Raw genomic sequence first — 23,525 nt, forward strand, 5'->3', positions numbered from 1 at the left:
ATAACCCTTTCACCACTTTACAGCAGGACTGTCTTGGACAGAGTCTCAGCAGTTGGTTGGGACAACTTTCATTAAGGTCTTTCGGCAAGGCTGAATTAGGACGGTGTCTCAAAAGACAGATATGTGATAAGGGATGTCGTGCAACATGGTGGATGGTCAGAGATCACTCCTGGGTTCAGGTCTCGTCAGTACTTTGTTCATCACTGGTGAAGCAGCTCTTCAATAACCCCGAGTGCTTCTGTAGAGGAGGTTGACACAGTTTAACATTTAACAACACATGTATTAGTCTAAAGAATTTTATTTCAAAAGGTAGACACTGACTTCACAAGTTACATTGGTGCATTTCAACTGTTCACAGATCAAACATAAGTAGTGATTCCGACTCCAAATTCAGGGGAGTCCAAAATGTAGCAGCAGTCTTTTTATTAGGATTTATTTTTCAAGGCACTGTAAACGAGGCACAAGCTGATATCTGCATCAGCTTGCTGAGCCATCAGCTACAGTCTGGTTAAGGCATTGAGGCACAAGCTGATATCTGCATCAGCTTGCTAAGCCATGGGCTACAGTCTGGTTAAGGCATTGAGGCACAAGCTGATATCTGCATCAGCTTGCTAAGCCATGGGCTACAGTCTGGTTAAGGCATTGAGGCACAAGCTGATATCTGCATCAGCTTGCTGAGCCATCAGCTACAGTCTGGTTAAGGCATTGAGGCACAAGCTGATATCTGCATCAGCTTGCTAAGCCATGGGCCACAGTCTGGCTTAGGCATTGCCACAATGACAGGGTTGAACTTGTGGCTGCAGCCCAATGCCTCTGGAAGCTGAGTACCAGGCTGTAGATTGCTGCCATTACAGCTCGTCTTTTCAACACATTTGGAAGCGACTTCGAGAAGAAATGTAAGGGGTTGTGCTATAAAGATCCTCTCACTAAACAATATAATCTGGACAAATTGGCACTTCGTGATAAAACCATTTGTGTTAAGAAACAATACACATAAATTTGCAAAAATTGATAAACAAAAGAAAACCTTCGATGTACTTGCATCATACAACATGCTTAACATCATAGTCCACCACTGCTGGTCTAACACTCAGTCTAATTCAATGAGGAGAGTTCACTGTAAATAAGGCAACTCCTCAGTGTCCGGCACTTTGACATGATTTTGTACGAAAAAGTAAGCTAAAGGCACAGCAGAATCATATCATTCTGTCAAACCAATCGGAAGAAGATAAACTGTTTGGAGGTATTGGAATGATTCAAGTTGAGAACCACTGGCTGAGCCACTCTGAGGCCCTCAACACTTGGCTCACCTCTCTGAGCTCAGCCATTGGCACCAATCAAGAGAAACTGTGTGGCCTATTGCTACAAGCATTTGGTCATTATCTAAGAGCTATGATCAATTCTTCTGCAACACATTCATATATATCAGCAAAGATTACTTCTAAACCTAAAAATCATTTTATTCTCACTCTCGACTAACATTTCTGCACACGAGGAAGCCTAAGTTGAACTGACCCTCTGTCAGGGTTGGCTCATTGTTTTATAATGGTCAGTCTTGAAGCGCCTGACAATGACATGATGGCTCAGTCTAAACCTTGCACTGTAAGCCGTAGTTTTCGATTTGTGAAAAGTATTTCGTTCGAACAGACAGATGACCTCATCCTCACTCTACTTGATGAACAATATGAAATATAAAAGCGATGTGTGACCCAATATTCACTGCTGTAATTGTTCGTAAAACTTAGCAGCTTCAATCCTGGCCTGGTCAATTATTCCAAAGTCCACAAGGCAGACGCGATCCACAACAAATGGCTTGGACAACTCAGCACGAGTCTCACCCAATTCACCCAGGCAGGATGTTTAAAGTCTGTATGAATACGACGGTGGTCTGCATCTTCTAGTCGTCCATATCTTGTACTGTCACACCTTCTTCATCCTGGTTATCTGAAATCAAAGATTCGACACATTCAGATTCATCAAACGTTCCAAGGGAAGCACAGACCAGAGTCAAATGATAAAGCTTTAGTTCAGAACAGAGAGGAACCCAAAGTCTACTTACGTTCATTCAAATCTGCCGTCCATAATGTCAGGTTGTCTTTGAGAAGCTGCATAATCAGAGTGGCGTCTTTATAATGTTCTGATCCCATACCCTCCATCTCGTTTATTGCATCATCGAACGCTACTTTGGCCAGTCGACAAGCCCGGTCAGGTTTATCCAAGATTTCATAGTAAAACACGGAGAAGTTGAGTGCCAAGCCAAGTCGGATGGGGTCAGTCGGAGGAAGGTCTAGGGCGGCCGTGTCGCTGGCTTCTTTATACGCCGTCAAACTATTCGATGCCATTTGCTTCCTGTTCTCACCCGTGGCAAACTCAGCGAGGTATCTGTAGTAATCGCCCTTCCTGGAAAGAGAGCTAGAATCGTGAAAAAACTGGGGCCAAGTGCTTCCAAGATGTGAGCTTGTAGTGGCCGCAAATGTTCATTTCTAAAAGAAACCCATTTCAAGTGTCACTGATCGCACTGGGTTCATACAATGGATTAACACCAACTCTGTATAGACAAGTATACATTGTACTAGAAGCACGGCAGTACTTACATTTTCTGGTAGAACACCATTTGTTCTCCACCTTTGCTTTTGACCACAGGAATGAGGTTGTCATTGAGAAGACTTAGGATTTCGTTACATGTTGCTTCAAGGGTTTCCTCAATCTGGAAAAGGCAAAGAAGTCCCATGGTTAAGAACAGGTCATTGGATAGTCCCCCTGGCAGTAAATGCAACTGTGATGAAGGTTTACATTCATAGTTGTCAGGATACCAGTACCTTGGTAGCAGGTTGAGGTTTTCTTCAAGACGTCTACTACACACAGCCCCACAGTCCATGTGATAAACATGACACATCAGCTAGGCTAGCCAGATGACGGCTGGTACCAACGAGCTCTGGTTGGTCCACCATAGCCAGTTGCTCAATGAAGCACTGACCTGGTCCAGGACAACCACAGTCACCTCATCTTCTCAGTGGCGTTTCTCATCAGGTCTGGTTTGGTCAGCAGATGTCAACTAAAGGGCTCGGATGAGTTCCAATGATAAATAACAACAATTTTAAATTGATATTTTAATGGTAAAAGCAAGACATTCGTTTTATAAGTTGACCAATGACAACCTGACACAATTAAAATGCAACACAACTAAAGCTAACATGTGACCAATAGATGGCAACACACGATTGAGAAGCATGAGAAGAGATTGCATGGCCAATGGTATATGGCTCTCACCTCATGAGAAGTTAGGAATAACTACTTCAGTCAGTGTAAACAAATCAACCCTTCTCTACTCTCGTAACTAAACAATAGAGAGGAAATAGACACAAAATTTACATCATAAATTGCGCAATGAAATTGATTGGTATGTCAGCTCATTGAATGGTACCTACACATTCGATTCACAAAAACAATCAGTGGAATGTTGGCTTATACAGTAAACAATATGGTCGTCTTCAACAAAGGAATTGTCATAGCAAGCTATGAATGAGGTATGCCTTTCAATCAGTGGACAGAGCTTGTCTTTCATACAAGTACTTCTGGGGCATGTCACTGGTTAGTTGGAACCTATCAGTTGCATCTTGAGTTTACAAATGGCTACAAATAAAGACTTCTTCCAATTCCAATTTATCATCACAATCATAATTCAATTTCACACAATAAGCAATATCTTCAATATTGTTTGTAATATTCCCTGCTAATCCCAGAGGGAACAGTTCTAACAACTAAGTCATCTCCCCATTTTCAATTAAAAAATACAAGAAAAAACAAATTCAAATAAGTTACTTTGTGCATCATCACTTGAAACTCCGATAAAATGATATCTGAATCTGATATTTCGGTGTTTAACGAACGAAGTGCATGAATTCTAACCACTGAGAATGCTTGAATACAGTTCGGATTGTTCCAGCACACATAATGGCAGTGCCTGCATGACACTCTCGACATGGGCTGTTGTATTCTCAATGGTTTCCTGACAAATGGTGATCTGTTATTGATGAGCCGATGATTACTGGTCGCCTTCAACGTCCTGAAGTTGCTCGTCTTGATCATCCGCTGAAAGTCAAAACAGGAGAACACTCATTTTTTGGAAAAGGCATTCCCACAACTGCAGACATGACAGTTACATAAACATGGTCAATGTGATAAAAGTATCAAAGTGATGCAGAATACGACTCTAGGACGGAATCATCCAGGCCAGACCAAGTGATGTCTTGTCGTCCCCACCTGATCTCTGTCAGAGACCAGCCCAGGCCAGACCAAGTGATGTCTTGTGGTCACCATCTGATCTCTGTCAGAGACCAGCCCAGGCCAGACCAAGTGATGTCTTGTGGTCACCATCTGATCTCTGTCAGAGACCAGCCCAGGCCAGACCAAGTGATGTCTTGTGGTCACCATCTGATCTCTGTCAGAGACCAGCCCAGGCCAGACCAAGTGATGTCTTGTCGTCCCCACCTGATCTCTGTCAGAGACCAGCCCAGGCCAGACCAAGTGATGTCTTGTGGTCACCATCTGATCTCTGTCAGAGACCAGCCCAGGCCAGACCAAGTGATGTCTTGTCGTCCCCACCTGATCTCTGTCAGAGACCAGCCCAGGCCAGACCAAGTGATGTCTTGTGGTCACCATCTGATCTCTGTCAGAGACCAGCCCAGGCCAGACCAAGTGATGTCTTGTGGTCACCACCTGATCTCTGTCAGAGACCAGCCCAGGCCAGACCAAGTGATGTCTTGTGGTCACCACCTGATCTCTGTCAGAGACCAGCCCAGGCCAGACCAAGTGATGTCTTGTCGTCCCCACCTGATCTCTGTCAGAGACCAGCCCAGGCCAGACCAAGTGATGTCTTGTGGTCACCATCTGATCTCTGTCAGAGACCAGCCCAGGCCAGACCAAGTGATGTCTTGTGGTCACCATCTGATCCCTGTCAGAGACCAGCCCAGGCCAGACCAAGTGATGTCTTGTGGTCACCACCTGATCTCTGTCAGAGACCAGCCCAGGCCAGACCAAGTGATGTCTTGTCGTCCCCACCTGATCTCTGTCAGAGACCAGCCCAGGCCAGACCAAGTGATGTCTTGTGGTCACCATCTGATCTCTGTCAGAGACCAGCCCAGGCCAGACCAAGTGATGTCTTGTCGTCCCCATCTGATCCCTGTCAGAGACCAGCCCAGGCCAGACCAAGTGATGTCTTGTCGTCCCCATCTGATCCCTGTCAGAGACCAGCCCAGGCCAGACCAAGTGATGTCTTGTCGTCCCCATCTGATCCCTGTCAGAGACCAGCCCAGGCCAGACCAAGTGATGTCTTGTCGTCCCCATCTGATCCCTGTCAGAGACCAGCCCAGGCCAGACCAAGTGATGTCTTGTCGTCCCCACCTGATCTCTGTCAGAGACCAGCCCAGGCCAGACCAAGTGATGTCTTGTGGTCACCATCTGATCTCTGTCAGAGACCAGCCCAGGCCAGACCAAGTGATGTCTTGTGGTCACCATCTGATCCCTGTCAGAGACCAGCCCAGGCCAGACCAAGTGATGTCTTGTGGTCACCATCTGATCCCTGTCAGAGACCAGCCCAGGCCAGACCAAGTGATGTCTTGTGGTCACCATCTGATCTCTGTCAGAGACCAGCCCAGGCCAGACCAAGTGATGCCTTGTCGTCACCACAACTAACTGGAACATCTGTAAGCTTACTGTTTGGCAAATCGGACATCCAGAGTGTCAGATTATCTCGAAGCAACTGCATAATGAGTGTGGAATCCTTGTAGCTATCTTCATGTAATCCCTCCAGCTCGGTAATCGCTGCATCAAACGCCGTCTTGGCCAGTTTACACGCATGCCGCGGTGAATTAAGAATCTCGTAGTAGAAGACGGAGAAGTTCAGTGCCAAGCCGAGGCGGATTGGATTGGTCGGTGCGAGATAGGCCTGGGCACAAACGTCTGCTTCTCCATAAGCCTTTAAACTCGCCTCCGCAGCACTTTTCCTGGCTTCACCACTAGAGAACTCAGCCATGTAGCGATGATAATCTCCTAACCTGGAAAAGTAATCAAACACACCTCATCAGGCAAACAGTCTCGAATGACTATTACAGCCGCTGCGAGAGGCACTGAAAGTCTCAGGACGAACATGAAATGGCCTACACCCAGTTATGGAGGCCGATACAACCAGGGAAGGAATGAGATCAGCAAATAATAATTCAAGATCGGTCATGGGCAAGGATGATCACTAGCGTTGTCTAGCTCAATGATCAGCAATGAGAAGTTCCATGGTGACACTCGTGTGACTTACATTTTTTTGTAGAAGACTTTGGCCTCACTTTGTTTTGTTGAATCAACTTCTGGTATGAGGAAATCAGTGAGTAAGGAGATGATATCTTGGCACGTACTCTGCAGTTCCTTCTCAACCTGCAAAAGCCACAACCAAACAACATCAATACAAACATAGAGATACCTGGAGTATAATACAAGGGCAGGAGTTTGACCCTGGTGTCGAGGATGGCTATTCAGCACTGAGAGAGAACTGATCGCCTGAGACTCTACGGAGATCAACTTCAGGTCATATTCCCTCTCATGTGACGTGCAAGTGGAGCTAGTGAAAGGCGCTGGCTTGCGAGGATGGCTGTCAGTCCATTGAAAGATAGATCACTGGGGGACACTGGGCAGATCTGCAGTTCACACTCCGAGCAACAGATCATTCTTATGGCGATATCTTTATGGAATGGGTGCAAGGGATTAGGGGTGAATGAAGTACGAGCTCATGTTCGGTCAAACACTACACCCAGCCACCTTGTGCACAACAATTGAGAAAACAGGAAATGCAGAAACGACCTCAGACAGACATCCGCATCACACCCGGGTAGCCAAGTATGTGCGACTGCAGTCATCATACTCCTGTGATCATGTAAGGCAGTAAGCTTTCCACAGAACCTGCCAAGGTATTTTCAGGAGTTTAGGCACACCAGCATTTCAGGATGGATGGAATGTTTTGTATCATAGGACTTGGATGCTTCAACACGTCCATCCACTTGAAACCACAGAGTCTTCCCTGAAACTTCGCTACAGGGATCTGAGGATCAGCCTAAATGAAAAACAAGAGCCTTTAAGTTCAGACTTAAGATTTTAATGTTAAAAGCATGACATTGGTTTTACAAAGTTACATATCCCTGGATACACTACAAGATAATTGATTCACCATGTAGCTCATGTGAAATAAACAGAGAAGTATATAATGGAGATTGTTAGGCATCAACAGAAGAAACACAATTCACTGACTACAGACAAAACCACTGATTCTACCTTAGAAAGTATGATGATTAAGAAGAACATTTAATCTGGTACAATCAAACTTTCACCTGATTTCTTCATAATAGTGATATCAGACTAAGTGTTAACCAGACCGGTTATAAGTTAAGTCCTACATTACTTGAAGCTCTCAGCTCTAAAAGCCTACACCTATAAATAGCCACTTTACACAATAGTGACCTTGTAAAAATGGCAGCATTGGCCACACTTAGACTGAACCTACCACATCTGCTGACCCCATCTTACTGCTGATGATAACTATGTTCAAGGGAAAACCAAGCCCAGGGAAGATGGTTTCTGATGATGTCGAATCTTTTCCTGGAGCCTACTCAAAAAACACGAAACTACATCTGATTCCAGTTTTTTACTCAAGAGGGAGTTCATTTCTCGATGTTTTCTTACGAAACATTGGGTTTACACGTTCAAAACGTTATTACAATCCACGTAAGACACAGAGGAACAAGTTGGGTGCACTAGGGTACTCTGTTAGCATGCAGGCTGATAAAGAAACATGTTCCTTAACTTAACAGTATAACAATATTCATCCAAGCCAAGTGAGTTACTCGGACAAAGTGAGAAACCAAAATCATCAGGTTGGGAGCCAATCTTTTGACTGGAGTGATTTCCACACTACAAACATTGAAACAAGCACAGTTATTGAAAACCATGAAAGATCTTAATAATATGTTCACTTGAGAGGTCCCCTTCCACTTTGCACTCTAGTGACACTGGACTGACCTAACGTACATCTCCTACAACCGTCAGATTGCTCTTGACAGCGCTGCCAACGACTCCTATGGGGCAGATAAGATGGGTGTGGTTACACGGATCACAGAACATGGTGAGAAATGCTACTGGCATGCGCACCACATACTACACATACACTGTTTATCTCCAATCAGATTGAGAGCCTTATTTAAATATTGTACATATACAAACGTCCATTGGCTTGCACAAGTGCAAACCGACAGCATACTACATCCAAAGGTACATATCAGACAAGGGAATTCTCACCACAAATGCAAACTGATATGTTGAATAGTATCGAGGTATGCTTTTACCTTTAAGGGCATGAAAAATACTGATTTCTCTTCTCAATGTGGGCAGATAGCAGATTTTCAAAACATCACCCCATTCATCATTGAAACTGTCAATTTTTAAACATAATGTCATCAAGAAGGTTCATTTGTTTTCAAAGAGAGAATGTTGTTGTTAAAGGATAAAGGCTCTACCTGATCAATGACATGTAATGGTTAGGTTCTGTGAGGATTCCTGGTGACGTGAGAATGTTCCTTGTCTGACAACATAATAATGTTCATGTTATGATCCAATTAACTGGTCCACAAACCAAGTAATATGCCAATAATGAAAAACATTACACATTCTCATTCTAAATGATATTAAAGCACTTGGAGAATAAAAGATGAAGTGAACCGGACTGAGCTGTCCACACTTGGCCTAGAATCAGAATGGTCCTTTTTGGTGTTGTTCAGAGCAGTAGACAAAGCAAGGCTCGGTCTTCAAGCAGTTATCATTGCGACAACATCTACTGGACTGAAGAAGTTAAAGGCCTACGACCTAGAATCTCCAACATGATTGAAAGAGCAACATGACTTGGGTGTTGGTGCCACTGGACTTATCTTCACCCCAAGCGACAGCTCAACTCACTTGGAAGCCTTATACGACAGAGACAGGGTTGATAACGACCAGGGCCCAGTATCATAAAATGTCAATGTGACGTCGATAGTCATAACTTCTACTTATGCTCTACATCAATAAACTTGAAATAAACACTTCCCCGGAATGAGCATACCCAGAAGTTTTGGGTGGAAATGAAGTTTTATGAGACCGACCCATAACACTGATGAATCAAGTTCTTCAGTGTTTATGAACACTTATCTCTTCTGAACACCAATGCTCCTTGGATTATGATACCAACTTACCATACGGAGCAATCAGAGCGAGTGAATTCTAGAAGAGAATCTTACCAGATAGTCTCCATGGTCTGGCATCAACCTATTATACACCTAAATGATTCCAGTGTAAAAACAACCATTAATATTACACACTTGAAATTGTTAAAGCTACCTCGGCCCTCCATGAAATTGTGGCGAAGGTGTTTTACCCATGATGCCTCATCCTTACTCAAATGTGATGCTCACTACCACCATGTCTATTCCAACACAAGAATAAGTTCACCCCCCCCCCCCAAGGCAGTTACACAAAAGAACTTGCCTACCCTGATACACCAAAACATCAACATTGAATCCAGCATTGGGGTGAGCACTTTAAAGTCAATGAATCCCAAGAACGCGGCTGGGCGCGATATTGATTGGGTTAAGTCTCTATACCCGCAATTTAACAAGGCAAATAACGGCGATATATGTCAGGATGGTATAGTGTTTTGAGAAGTCTTGTGGCACTTATACCATTACAGTCTCATAACAACCTAGGATGACGATCGACATCTCTCACGAAACCTCACAAGCCACAGTTTTGAATGATGATTTTCATAACCTACCGACATCACAAACCCAAAACACCTACTTTGATATAAATTCTACCCATCTTCTGCTCAATCTCCCAGGGTCAACTTATCAGGCTTATTAGTTAGCAAAATGACCGAGTTGGAGAATTATAGGATGTGTCCAAATGTGTTTCTCCTTCCTCTAGTCAAATAGATGATGCCAGGCTGGACACGGGCAAACTTGGCTTGAGAAAGTTTTGAAAGAGCGCGAGATCACATCCCATCATCATCTCACACATCCCATCTCAGATGTAGAATAATCATATTAGAAATGTCAACAATAATTGACACGAACAACCAAATCTCTGCATTATATGCAAAATCATGACTATCTTGACTTTATATTCATCTCCCTCTTACAATGTTTGGCTAACTTGACAAGGACTGAGGCCTCTCGCGTGCAAACTGGCTGCTTGAGGCCAAGCTGGATATTGGATATCTCAAACAGCAGCAACAGCAAGCAGAGACAGGCTGTTTACATAGGAAAGCTACTGATTACAATCCCACGGAAAGCATTGTATGGATCGGCTTTTAAAATTGGGCCTCTGGTGGATCCTACCCAATGATGACTCATCTAGGTCGCCTTCGAATGAATGGTAAAATACTGCATTAACTGATGCACTAGGAGAACATCTACCTGTGGTTCTGAAGGAGTGAATGACAAGCGATCTGTGCACAATCTCCTCTTAAAGTGGAGGCCCGGTTTAAAACAACTGATTATTATAACAGCTGAAAATGTATGCAACACAAGATGCATTGCCATTGCCAGTTAGGCTTTGCTTGCTGCATCAGTCATTGCCAAGTTAGCTGACTCAGTGCGTGATCAAGGCATGCTGGGGCTGACCAATAGGTGAAATAAGCACGTTGGGTCCTCCTTCTTGGTCCTTATTTCTTGGGCTGGTAACGGACCATTACCATCCACTACACGGTGCCACTTTTATGAAGCCTCCTGTGATTCCTCTGCATCCTGGAGTTCCACCTTTGTTGCTTCATTCTCTGCAAATTGAAGCAAAGTCTTTATTGCAGTGGGTCAACAGCAGACAAACCAGGCCATGCAACTAAAAATTCTCATGATTACGAAATACTATTAAAGTACAAATTGCAGAAAAGGAAACAAGAAGTCCATGGAGAGGGCTATTTCATCCAGCTTCCCGAGTTGTCAGGAAGCAATCATTGTGATTTGACCCAGTTGATACTGCTGAAAGATGAATGAAGATTGTGAATGAGCTTTACAAACAGCCTCAAGTCAACTTGATTTGACCGGTCTCTAATCAACTTGAAAAGACGTGCCTCAAGTCAACTTGATTTGACCGGTCTCTAATCAACTTGAAAAGACGTGCCTCAAGTCAACTTGATTTGACCGGTCTCTAATCAACTTGAAAAGACGTGCCTCAAGTCAACTTGATTTGACCGGTCTCTAATCAACTTGAAAAGACGTGCCTCAATTAAACTTGATTTGACCGGTCTCTAATCAACTTGAAAAGACGTGCCTCAAGTCAACTTGAAGTGACTCAACAGGTTTCCGAGTTGTGATATCTTACCACCATCTTGCATGTCTGTCGTCCAGAGTGTCAGATTATCTCGTAGCAGCTGCATGATGAGTGTGGAATCCTTGTAGCTTTCTTCACTCAACGTATCAAGCTCAGCTATCGCATCGTCGAAAGCAGCTTTTGCCAGTCGGCATGCACGATCAGGTGAGCTAAGGATTTCATAGTAAAATACTGAGAAATTCAAGGCTAAGCCCAACCGTATTGGGTGAGTTGGTGGCAATTCTTTTGTAGCTATATCACTGGCCTCTTTATAAGCACATAAGCTTCGTTCTGCTGCAGCCTTTCGGTCCTCGCCGGTCGCAAATTCAGCCAAGTATCGATGATAATCACCTTTCCTGAAGGAGAAGAGGAGGGAGTAATGAGACACGACTTGCTTCCTTTAGAGAGGTCACCTACAGGAAACACACTGGCACTGTAGCAATATCCTCATGAGAGAACTTCAGAACCACTCTAATCAAAGGTAGTTCTCCATTCATCAATTTTAACTCCAATTCATACAAGATTGTCAAACAAGGGCACTGCCAATGGAACAACCAGTTCATATGTTAACCACAAGAGGGCACTTCAGGCAGTCCTAAGATCACAGTGGTCCCATGTGAACATGGTGTGGCCTGCTGTGGACATGGACTTTGGTCAGGCATTTGCATAAATGAGGGAAGGAAACAATGCCCCACAAACCAACAAAAGAGCTTAGGGCTCTGTACAAGGGCATATGAATGGAGTGTTCTGTATAGACAGTGCAACAGCTGCTATGAATTGTCAACATGCTCATGATAGGCATTGTTATTTTGGGAAAACAAAGTCATACTACTTAGACCAGATTATACAGATAATCCAGATTGTGAAGCCGGTCATTGTTATCATGGCTAAGCCACAGTATAACCTCCATTAGTGGACACCTTGGAAAGCATGATGCCCTCTTTCAGTCACCAACTGTTCCATTCTATTTCTTCTCTTGTTATCTGGACACCCCTCAATTAAAGACAGCATTTCTCAGTTGCAAGGGTGTCTTATATACAGAGGTTCTACTCCCAGCACAGACTTGGAGTCTTGTCCAATCGCTCTAACCAGATGGACAAAGCTCACCCGCCCTCTGCACACATTCAACTTACATTTTCTGATAGAAGACTTGTTGTTCCCCTTTCGAGGCCGCAGTTAACAGATGATCCTCCAAAATCTTTATGATATCATTGCAGATATTTTTAAGTTCTTCTTCCACCTGAAAATCACAATTACAACCTGAACAGAGGAAATAATCCGTAGTACCTTATGCTTTATCTGAAATACTCTCGTTCAATCTTTTTTAAACAACAGTCATTATAATCTGGCGAGGACTGGTCTAAAGTACTGTCTGTCAAGACGGGAGGACACTGGGCTTGTTCAAGAAGGTCCAACCAAGAGACTGACACAGGACTCATTAGGAGAGGAACTGGCCATGATGGTAGTTATCTGGCTCCACCAGTACTTCCAAGGATCACACACCATTGTATACTAGCTGGATTCTTCCCATTCCAATGCCACAAGTAGATGACCTAACTAAGCTGTTTGCTTTTTGTGTCTTCACGACTACTCAACATATAAATCCTTCTGAGGCCAGGTCCAATTTCAAGGTGCAAGGATTTCTACAGGCTCACAGGGCAAATATGCAACAGCTGACTGACCAAGTTACAGCTGGTGTCATAAGCAAGCAACAGTACAACTTCTCAGGACACTGGCATCTACTCAACACTTGACAGTGCAGTGTCTGCTACTGGGTTTGAGGGAAACAGGAAGGCAAATTGTTGGATTTCATAATCAAGAACATGACCTGGATTACAGGGAATAGCGCTCCTCTCCACAGTCAGGCTAGAAATAGGTCAGAAAGCATGTCATGAGAGCCAAAATTGGTCAACATAACTGACATCATATCTCTTCCCCACAATGCATTTGTGTGATCTTCGAGTGATAAACTTGTGACGGTTACATTATGCACAAGTGCAGAGCGTTAAAAGTACTTCATAAGCGACTACAAAGCAGTTCTATCCCTATTTTGGTATGCACTACCAACACACAAGGCCAATGATCGTTATGTTCCTGATATCAAACAAGCCCAGCACCTATCCAACAGTCATATAGTCTGTAGATGACAATAACATCTGGCACACTTCTATGCAAAGGAATTTCCAAAACAGGGGTACTGTCCCTCGTTCTATCATGACTCAATCCACTTTGTATCAAAAAAAATTGAACAAGAGTATTCACTAAAGAAAGTATTTAAAGAGATTCACGATACTGAGGACTGTAACAAAACACATCACAAGCTAAATTACAGCATGCAACTTGTAACACAACTTTGACTTGTAAACAGTTAAAAATGTGCAGCAAGCAAACTTGAGGAAAGCAAAGCATAAGCTACATAAAGCACTGAAGGTGAGGGCACAAGGAGGGGAGCCTGACTGGCAGGTCACTAATGATGAATCTGAATGAAACCAATGGGAGTGCATGTACCTACCATTTAACAATCAGCATGCTAGCATCATCACACATACGACTCGAAAAATGTGCTGGTTGGTCATGTTGCCTGTCCATGGAAATGTGAGTGACGAGAGACGCGCTAAGCTTTAATGGAGGAGGTCATATCAGCTGGGAATAGGAAGGGCATCCATCTTTATGTTCAAATGACTTTCACCTGTTGTGTAACCCATTGCTTAGTCCTGGACCTACACGCGCAACTGTGATTGACTTTCTAACCAAAATCAATAAGACGATTGCACCTGGCTGGATTAACTAATCTCTTTAGTGAGTCAACATCAAAATCAAATGGTGTGGGGGAGAGGGGGCTTCCAAAAGCAAGACTCACATTGTACAAGGGCAAGGCTGGTGTAACTCGGTGATGTGACAAGTACTATTCATTGAGCAATCTGAAGGCATAACCATCACAGCGTCTGCTCCCTGACCAAATACCAGCAAATCATATCAGACATGGTAGAGGGATAACTTATGTCCTTTACCATGATGACAGGGCTTTGACAAACAAAACCATGACCCATAGCATCAGAACCTGTCTGATTTCATCTAACTTCCAAGCTGTTGAGCTCCCAAGGCCATGATTTATTCTGACAAAAGGAGCAAGTTAACCAAGGATTACTTGTCAATGTTTTAAGTGCTAGTTTATATTCATATCTTTTATTATGGTAATTCTACTAGAAAATGAATTTAACTTACTTGCTCAATTGGTCATGGTGATGTCAGTTGAAACTTCTTATCGTCATAAATGTGAGAATCATCCGCGACATCTTGATGAAATTATATTGTCAGATCCACTCATCTGTTTTCTTGCAACATGTCTGGCTTCAGAGCTTTGAGAAGGAGCAGGCTAGCATTGTTTATTCATCAATGATTTATTTACAGTGGTGTACTGGTGTTTCAACACTATTAAAGAACTGAGCCTAAAAGTAGCAAGACGCATCTGGACTAGGAGGCTTTCTTTGGCATGGAGGACACAGCCTTATCAAATCAGTCATTTCTGGGATGATGATAAAAGGTATCATTTAAAAGGAACCTTTCGAGAGTGTGGCAGGCTAGTAAAGTGGTTATGAGAAAGCCATTGCACAAGGTGGTAAGGGAGAGCGCTAGACCCAACATAGCTGTCCAGAGGCGAAAGAGCAAATACAGTATCATGGCACCAATACTACAGTGACCATCAAGAGTACATTGATTTCATGATGCACATGGCAGGATGCATGCTATACAACTTCATCAACATGTTACAAGGTCTGTTCAGGGCTGAGAGGCGCGGTAGTCATCATTTGGTTTTCAATAGGCAGCAAAGAAAGCTGGACTTGTTTAGCGTCACACTACATACATTTCCATGTTTTGCATGACTGTTGATAGGGTTGCTGCCTATCCGGAACCAAACAGGAACTACAGGAGCCGTGTCAGAGGCGGTAACATGTAGGATGTAATCTGGGCTATCCATTACATCTTGAGGGGGGCTTGATACAAGTACATTCACATTATGCTTGGTCTCATTCATCATTCATTTTCCAAATTGTGACAACAAAGGGCAAATTGAGCAAAACATTACAACACAACAATGCAGAATTCCTGTAAAATTGAAAGTATACAATGAAATAAAATGAACAGCGAGCAAGCAAAACTGTTGTGCATGACCGAACTTTAAGTGAGCAGAGTTCATGTTCAGCGCTTCACCCAGACAGAAGGAATCTATTGACATGCCTGACAGCTCAATGTACATGCTGTATGAGTGTGTAGGAATTCTTGAGCTTGGGAAGTCCTGTACATATTCAGCTCACTTCAGTTCTCAAGCAGCAAAAGTCCTCAGACAAATAATTACATGGATTCTAGTGAGAGCAATGATCTCAGTACTCCACTCAAAATTCAACACTGAAAACACTCTTTGGTTTTGTGACATGTTTCTAGATTCTATCAAAAAAGTATAAAATGTGCATTTCTGACAGGAATACAATGCAGGGCAAGGAGAGAAATGTGATTCTCCACGCAGACTGATCAGAAAGTTCATGAGTTATGAAGAAAACAGCACAGGCTGACTGATTTGGGTGGAGTTCATGGTTTAGAAGGGGTGCAACTACAGAAGGCTTCATTACAATTACAACTTTAAATGGGACTGCAGGGTGCCCCCCAAATACGTCAAGCAGGACCCAAGAGTGGATTCTCCGATTTAAAGGGAATTGCAAAGACCTGCCTTGACTGTAATCCTATCAGCGAGTCAAGAAATAATGTACAAAAAGAATACTAGACTAAACAAAGGATGTTCTTCTCACCTTTTGTGATCAAATCAATAAAACTCAAGACTACACTCAATTGCCTCGTGTCAACAACAAAACACAATAGAGCATGAACAATAAGCCTGACATTATTCCCTTGTATTGGATTCAGTCAGTCCATGCTGGTTTACTTCTCACCAAGCAGCCAGCACATTTTGACCAGCATTTTAGAACAGCAGCCAATATGACAAGGCATTGGTCAAACTGTCATGCAAACCTTTACAGCACATGTTCAGCAATCCGCCATGCCTAAGGTCAATTGGAGTTTTTTACTGTTTGTTTTTGTTACAAGCATCTCCTTGGTTGTGGGATATGGAATGACACTGTTATGGGTTGTCTAGTGACAAAACAAGTTACTTTCCCATTCAATGACAATTTCTGCCACTGCCACTGGTATCCATCATCACTGAAAATGTTGCCTGTTGAAGTTGTAGTCGCACACATTATCTACAGCCATACTGAGGATGATCACACCCAATCACCACCTTCATACACCCCTTATCTACAGCCATACTGAGGATGATCACACCCAATCACCACCTTCATACACCCCTTATCTACAGCCATACTGAGGATGATCACACCCAATCACAACATTCATACACCCCTCCCCTAGATGGTCCTCTTCTCCACAGCATGACAGCCACGATCAAATAAGCTTAAATTTAAAATTCAGACACTCACATCATCACTCAATCAGTCTGGGATTAGCAACAGACTGTCCGTGTTCGAAGTCCAGACTGGGACTGACCAAACATGACAAATGACTAAGCAACACCAGATACATTTCTACTTTCATTTTATTAGGTCTGTATTCAGAACTAAACATCATCAGCTGTATATATGTAGTAAACAGTCGTGGATAATGGCAAAATAAATGGCAAAATTAGCGCAAACAACCAAAACTTCATTTTTCAAGTTGCATCGACAGAATTATTCAAAAGAGCCAGGAAGTCAGTGTTCAATCTTAAAATATCATGTATTGAGGTCACTTTGCCCTTGGATTGGGTTTCTTGGCAATGAGCTCGTCAGTAGGACACGCGAATGTTAGCCTTTGGCCTTGATCAAGGTGCACATCACATTACAGAACAAATGGCTTCATTCTGACCCTAAAGTTTTATCTTTATAATTAGATGAAATGGTCCAAAACGGATAACAAAAACTGCTCGAGGAAAATATCACAAAACGCGCATTCAAAAGCAGTCCATCATAAATAAGTCACATTCAACAAAATGTTAGTTATCAAAATACAAAACTACACGGTATACAATAAACATGATGATAAATAAGGACTCAACATCCAACATGATATCATAATCCAACTATTGTTACTAAGGACATGTTTTCCTAAAATGTTCAAAAAGGTGGTCCCTCCTCTGTCAATGAGCCTTTGCTCTATTGTAACCTTACTGTCCTAACACAATGAATGACCTCCTGCCCTGTGTTAGACTACCTACATGCTTTTTTAATGAGGTCTGGGTTTACCAGCAGCAGGTGATCAACAAGGACCCCAGGATATGAAGCCAATGATAGACCTCTTACAAGGAATGTTTCAAAGTCCTCATAGTCATAAGATTTCAACAATCACTACAAAGCGGCATTTTGCATTTTACTACAAATTAAAAAAGATTTCCATCTAAATCTTTATGAGTTCACCATGTTCAAGCATACATGACGATGTGCTCTGACCAATAAAGTCCACCAGGTGGGATGAGAGATACTTTTTAAAAGTTCTTTAACACGAGATCAGCAGTAATGTATCCTGATAATTTCCCATTTAGTCGTCATCCTCCACATCCTGCAGCTGGGTGTCATCATCTGAAGGGTAAGATAAGCAGATGCACAAAGGGCCTTAAAATCATGGGAGTATTCCTAACAGGTTTTATCAAGAGGGAAATGGCAGAAGCACAGGGCAGCTGCCGAGTTCAATCTTGACATTACAGTTACTCTGAACTCGCTGAAGGCTCCATCATTACTAAGTTCTGGCTACATTATCACTAATTTGTTTATTACGAGCTGAAAGGCCAATTCTGAACTTGGTAAAGTCGCAACAGTTTGTATGCACACAGTGGCTACTGGATATCGGACAAGGACATGTTATCCAGAGATGAAGAATGTTTGACATTTTCTGATTTCAGACAATTCCCTAACTCAAACTCTGTCAAGTAGTATAGGGTGCAGACTGGGTCATAAGGTATGTCATCAGCCATCAGTGTGTTAGACTACCCACCTTCATTTCCCTCTCCATACTGGTCATTCTGCCACAACTGCAGATTGTCCCTCAGTAGCTGCATGATCAGTGTCGCATCCTTCCTTGTGTCTTCCAACTTCATATCAGAGGACTTCAAAGCATCATATGCGCACTGGATAGCATCTTTTGCCAACTCACAAGCTTTCTCCGTCTTGCCCATGATCTCATAGAAAAACACAGACTGATTGAGCGCAAGACCGAGTCTGATTGGATTACAAGGGTCAAGAGCTTGGGCAGAGGCTTCATTTGCTGATGCGTAGAAGCACAAACTTTTTTCTGAAGCTGCTTCACGTGCGCTGCCATCTAACACTTCAGCCTTGTACCGCTGGTAATCACCAAGCCTGGAAGACAGATGAACAATGCATGATTTGGGAGTTGGGCAGTGATCAATTTGTAAACAGATTCTAGCATTCTACCAAAATATGTAATGCCCGGTTTGTCAGACAAGAAGAGTGTACTGTTTCAATCATTGTTAATCTGCCAAAAATGGCAAGATTTCTTTGCAGAGCTGAGGTGTGTGTCATTTTGACTGAAACAATTAACATAGTTATAGTAAAGAAACGTTTTAACCCTCAAAATCACTGATGAACAACACCTGGCGCAAGTCCAATGATGTCAAATGTTATGACTCATGCCTCATTGATCATTAACACATGACACTATTGGTATTAGTAGTTCTGACAGTGCATTTTAACAATGCTTTTTTATTCTGATTCAAATCAGGTATACTATAAATATTATTTTGTAAAGCCATTCCATGTTGCAAAAATGCAGTGATTGTTATGTACTTATCATATACCCATCTGAAAACTTAACAGAATGGCAGCACTTCTTTCATAGCAAAGGAATGCTGAGAGGGTATGACAGAGTTGTATGCTATATCCTTTGCATGAACCAGACTTGCACTGCTTGATCTAAAAGATGACAAGGCACTTACATCTTGAGGTAGAAGACTTTGGATTCATCTGATGCAGAATTGGGCACCACTGCATCGTCTAACACATTCACCACATCATCACAGAGATTGCATATGTCGTTCTTTATCTACAACCAAAAGAATGAATAGATATAGGGCTGTCAATTGAAAGTTTAGTTTTGTCATATGATTTGAAAGCAAATAGAAATACCAACACCAGTTGGAAATCTGCACCCGAAATATGCCTCTCAGGATCAGTGCACTACGCAATTGAACTTCACCAAGCTATGAGGTCAAAAACGACATCACATCACAGATTTGGGGGAATGGTGCCATTCCCAACAGAACTGACCCATAACTCGGGCAAGTTTGGCCATTCAAGTCCGACTGCTAGTTGCACCAATCTCAGTGTTTCCTCCGTCATTTACTGGCAAACAATTGAGCCTATAATTATTTGTATGTCTTGGCACTACAGTGATCCGAGTTTTGGACCCTTGTACAGTCTCATTCACAACACGCACACATCAGACAAAATAGAAATCATGCTTCATGCCCAAATATCAGACCTGAAAATGCAATATTTAGAAAGAGGGCAGAATTGGCAAGAGACAAGACAACAAGGAAAGCCAATTTTATGAGCTGTGCATATTTCAGACACGCAACAGAATGCATCCTCATAAGCGGGTGTCAAGCAGAAGAGGGTTGAATATCTCCACATGGTGTGAAACAAGACACTTAATTTCACACTCGATTCAGTCACAATGTTTACATTATGCAGGCTAGGCTATGAGGTTACTATTTCAAACAATTTCTCAATAAGCAGGCGTCTACCATCTAGATACCACATTTTCATCCCCCAAAATCAGTAAATGTACATGTATACAAAATGCATACAATCCTTATCAAGCTGTCGTCATGCGGGTAAAGAGGCCTTGTTCAAACTGTGCAAGAAGCTTCTCTACCATGGGTTTGCCATGTGCACTGGATTAAGTAGATTAACTTGAATTAGAGAGGAACTGAAGAGCAACATGAAACCAACACAGACACCACAAACATTCTAACTATTTGCAGTGACTGTGTACGACACTTTTGACTTGAGTAACAAAGTATCAAGTTCTGAACTAAAGCAATTCCATTGAAACTTTCCAGAGCCAACAAAGACAAGACCATTACAAAGCAAGGTAGGCAGAGGTCAGGTGAGCAAGCAGCAGGAATAGGGGAGCAAAATAAAACATGCAGTCAAGTTTTAAAAGAAGTTCAATTAGTTTTATTCTTACCTCAGTCGCCAGCACTATAAATCAAATGGTCTTCCTCCCCATCAACCAAATGCGTTCAGCGTCTTCAGTAAAACAAAACTGACCAGTCCGGCAGTTCGAATGCGTGTAAATTTAATCAGGACAGAACCACACTGCGTCGGATATTGTGTTATTGCGGGACTATCAGACAAACTAACGCAAAATGATGTCAGTGTGGAGAGATCAACAGCTGCATCCCATGTGAAAATATTCAACCTCCAGCAAACACATTCATAATCAAGCAATCAAGCAATGAAATAATCAATCTATGAATTGACCAATCAATCAATCACACAGCAGTAGCTAACCACTGATCAAAGATCAATGACAACATTTTCTAAGACTGGTTTTAAAACAAGGATGAAGTTAGGCCAAGGTTAATCAGATAGCGGTGTTGAGCTACCAATATTTTTCAGCGCAGAGGGCACAGAAATTAGAATGCTATTCAGCATACATTCAATGTACTGTTCTTTAACATTTCACTACAGAATTTAGGTTCAAGATTTAGAAGGGTGTATTTTACTCTACACACTACTGACACACTTCAATCGATCAATCAATCAATCAATCAATCAATCAATCAATCAATCAATCAATCAATCAATCAATCAATCAAACAACCCAGATCATCAACAATAATGATTTCCATGAAATGTAGAGGTAAATCCAAAAGCTGAAATAAGTTTAGTGCACTACTACAACACAACAGGCATTCTCTCAAATAGTTTCAAAATGATAACAATCCCGTTGACATGACAATAGAATGATAAGCTGGATTGAATCTAACTTATTTGGTAACTTCCCGATGATGTCTGCATTCACTGCTGTAACTCAATTGACCTGGAATGCTATTGATAAATTAGGTCAATGCCGTATCCCAATGACCTCAGACAAAGCAAGTTGGGAACGCTGGACAGGTTGATTTTTACAAACATGAAATAAGAAATAATGCACATGTAAACAAGTTTCCTTGACCAAGTTTCTGTACTTACTGTTTCTTTATAATCTTGGATCAATGATTTTTTGCTTTCGTCTTTATCTCCTTCTTTTTGTTCTATGCTGCTAATTATTCTCCAAGACGCACGCCGTGCACCGATTACATTTTTGTAGGCGACTGAGAGTAGATTTCGTTCCTCTACAGAAAGTTCTACATTCATCTCGGCCACCTTCTTCATAGCTGCTACCATTTCTAGATGAAAATGCAGAAAACTTGATGTTATAAAAAAACTTTTTTGTCGCCCCGCCTGACCAAATTTTGGCCACCGCCCCGAGAAGATACTTTCTTATTTCACAATATGTCACCACATTATGTATTATATCAGACCACACTTGTGCTGTCCATGCTGACAGCACTTTGGGGATTGCAAGAGCCCTTGGCCCTGATTTTATTAGGGTTTGGATTGGAATGGATGAGAAACAACATTTTACTTTATAACGTGTCCTTCATTATTACCGATTGAGAGAGCGAGATGTATTTGCTACTTCCATTGACAGATTCTGTGCATTCCTGGTCCCTGAGCCCAGCCCCAGCAAATGAACAGATCAAAAGCCCAGCGCATGCAACTTGGCGACTGAATGTACTACTGTACTGTACAGCACTTAATATGATATAACACAAGTTCCTTTTTTGATGTGCCCTGCAGACCTTTGAGCGGACTAGCCCTAAAGGCCCCAAGCAATCTGCCTCTTCTCTTCCCAGTGCTGCCCCTTCTTGCAGCACGTGTGCGATGACCCGCACACTTCTCTGGTCTTGTTTCCAGCATCAGTACAAGGCCTATGACAAATGCTTGGCCAATGTATCTCCTCGATTAACCAGGACTATCAAAAGTATGTCATGGAGAGTTAGGCCTAGGGTTGGCGAAACTGTGAAGATGACCAGACTCAGCGACGTCAGAAGTGTCAACCAATGATTACCCTTTTACACCAGGCGGAGGAAGTCATGCAGTCTTTCGTTTGCTTCTTGTTTGTTGTGGCCTTTACTGGCTTCCTCCGCCTGGTGCGAGGGCCTCTTGGCTCTATCAATCAGACAAGGGCCTACGGCTAACGCCGTAACGGCTACATTCTACAGAAGACTCGAGTCGAGAATCAGCAAAGTGGCTATATAATAAATATAGCCTAGAATTAAGAATAGTCAGAATGAAATATAAACGTATCATCAACCTCATGATCTGGCAAATAACATAAAATGAATAAATTGTGCATCTCAGTACTGACAGCCGACTTTCGACAACCTGTGGAATGAAACTTCAGATGTGTACATTCATGTACACAACAGTCCGTTTACATACTGATCATTGATATAGACAGGGTTCTTGGATCATTTTGTTGGGACGGACCCTCCAGTTAAAGGGGTCGGACAAGGACGATCCACTCACCATCATAACGCTCGGCTTGCTCAGCCAATTTGGCCTGATACACATGTTCATCTCTATCCGCCGTCATGATGGATGGGAATAATCGACGGAGATTTAAAGTGGATTTTCGACTGGTATTTCACCGACAAATATAAGCAATATGGCCGCGCCCGCCAGTGAAAGTAGTTCCACATAATATGTAGAACATTATAATATCTTTACAATACAGCGCTGCGTTGGTGCACTATTACGAGGTTTTCTGAGATTCTTTATAGCGATAGATAAAGTTGCTGCAGATTAGCACAGTTGGACTTCATTTTGTGGTCATGTTTTCTCAAAATAACTGAACCAACTAATTTTATAGGGGCTCTGTCAGAACCTGCACAGACACCTGTCAATATGTGAAAAGGCAATATAGGTCTATTTGTTTTCTTGGGATGTTATTGATATCCTACTCTCTTAATCATTAAAAAGACATGCTGTTGACTGATTCTTGTTAACAAACAGTGCATGATATAAATG

At 42.4% G+C, this 23,525-nt stretch overlaps 1 protein-coding gene across 4 annotated transcripts; it reads right to left on the minus strand.

The window, feature by feature from the left end:
* Nucleotides 1-291: 291 nt before the first annotated feature.
* Nucleotides 292-23,197, minus strand: LOC135483413 (14-3-3 protein epsilon-like). Of its 4 annotated transcripts, none has more exons than XM_064764300.1 (5): nt 23,025-23,197; nt 21,642-21,838; nt 2,595-2,707; nt 2,060-2,400; nt 292-1,944 (listed from the first exon to the last, which is right to left on the minus strand). In XM_064764300.1, the coding sequence occupies exons 1-5, from the start codon at nt 23,089-23,091 to the stop codon at nt 1,898-1,900; spliced, it is 765 nt and encodes a 254-aa protein (XP_064620370.1). In that variant the 5' UTR covers nt 23,092-23,197; the 3' UTR covers nt 292-1,897. The 4 variants fall into 4 exon arrangements, with proteins under 4 accessions (XP_064620370.1, XP_064620369.1, XP_064620368.1 ...); XM_064764299.1 differs by lacking the exons at nt 292-1,944; nt 2,060-2,400; nt 2,595-2,707 and adding exons at nt 3,096-4,092; nt 5,716-6,056; nt 6,311-6,426 and having other exon boundaries at nt 23,025-23,196; XM_064764298.1 differs by lacking the exons at nt 292-1,944; nt 2,060-2,400; nt 2,595-2,707 and adding exons at nt 7,126-10,846; nt 11,392-11,735; nt 12,513-12,619.
* Nucleotides 23,198-23,525: the final 328 nt, after the last annotated feature.

This window comes from Lineus longissimus, chromosome 2 (assembly GCF_910592395.1).
Source record: "Lineus longissimus chromosome 2, tnLinLong1.2, whole genome shotgun sequence".
In the NCBI taxonomy this organism is placed as follows: domain Eukaryota; kingdom Metazoa; phylum Nemertea; class Pilidiophora; order Heteronemertea; family Lineidae; genus Lineus; species Lineus longissimus.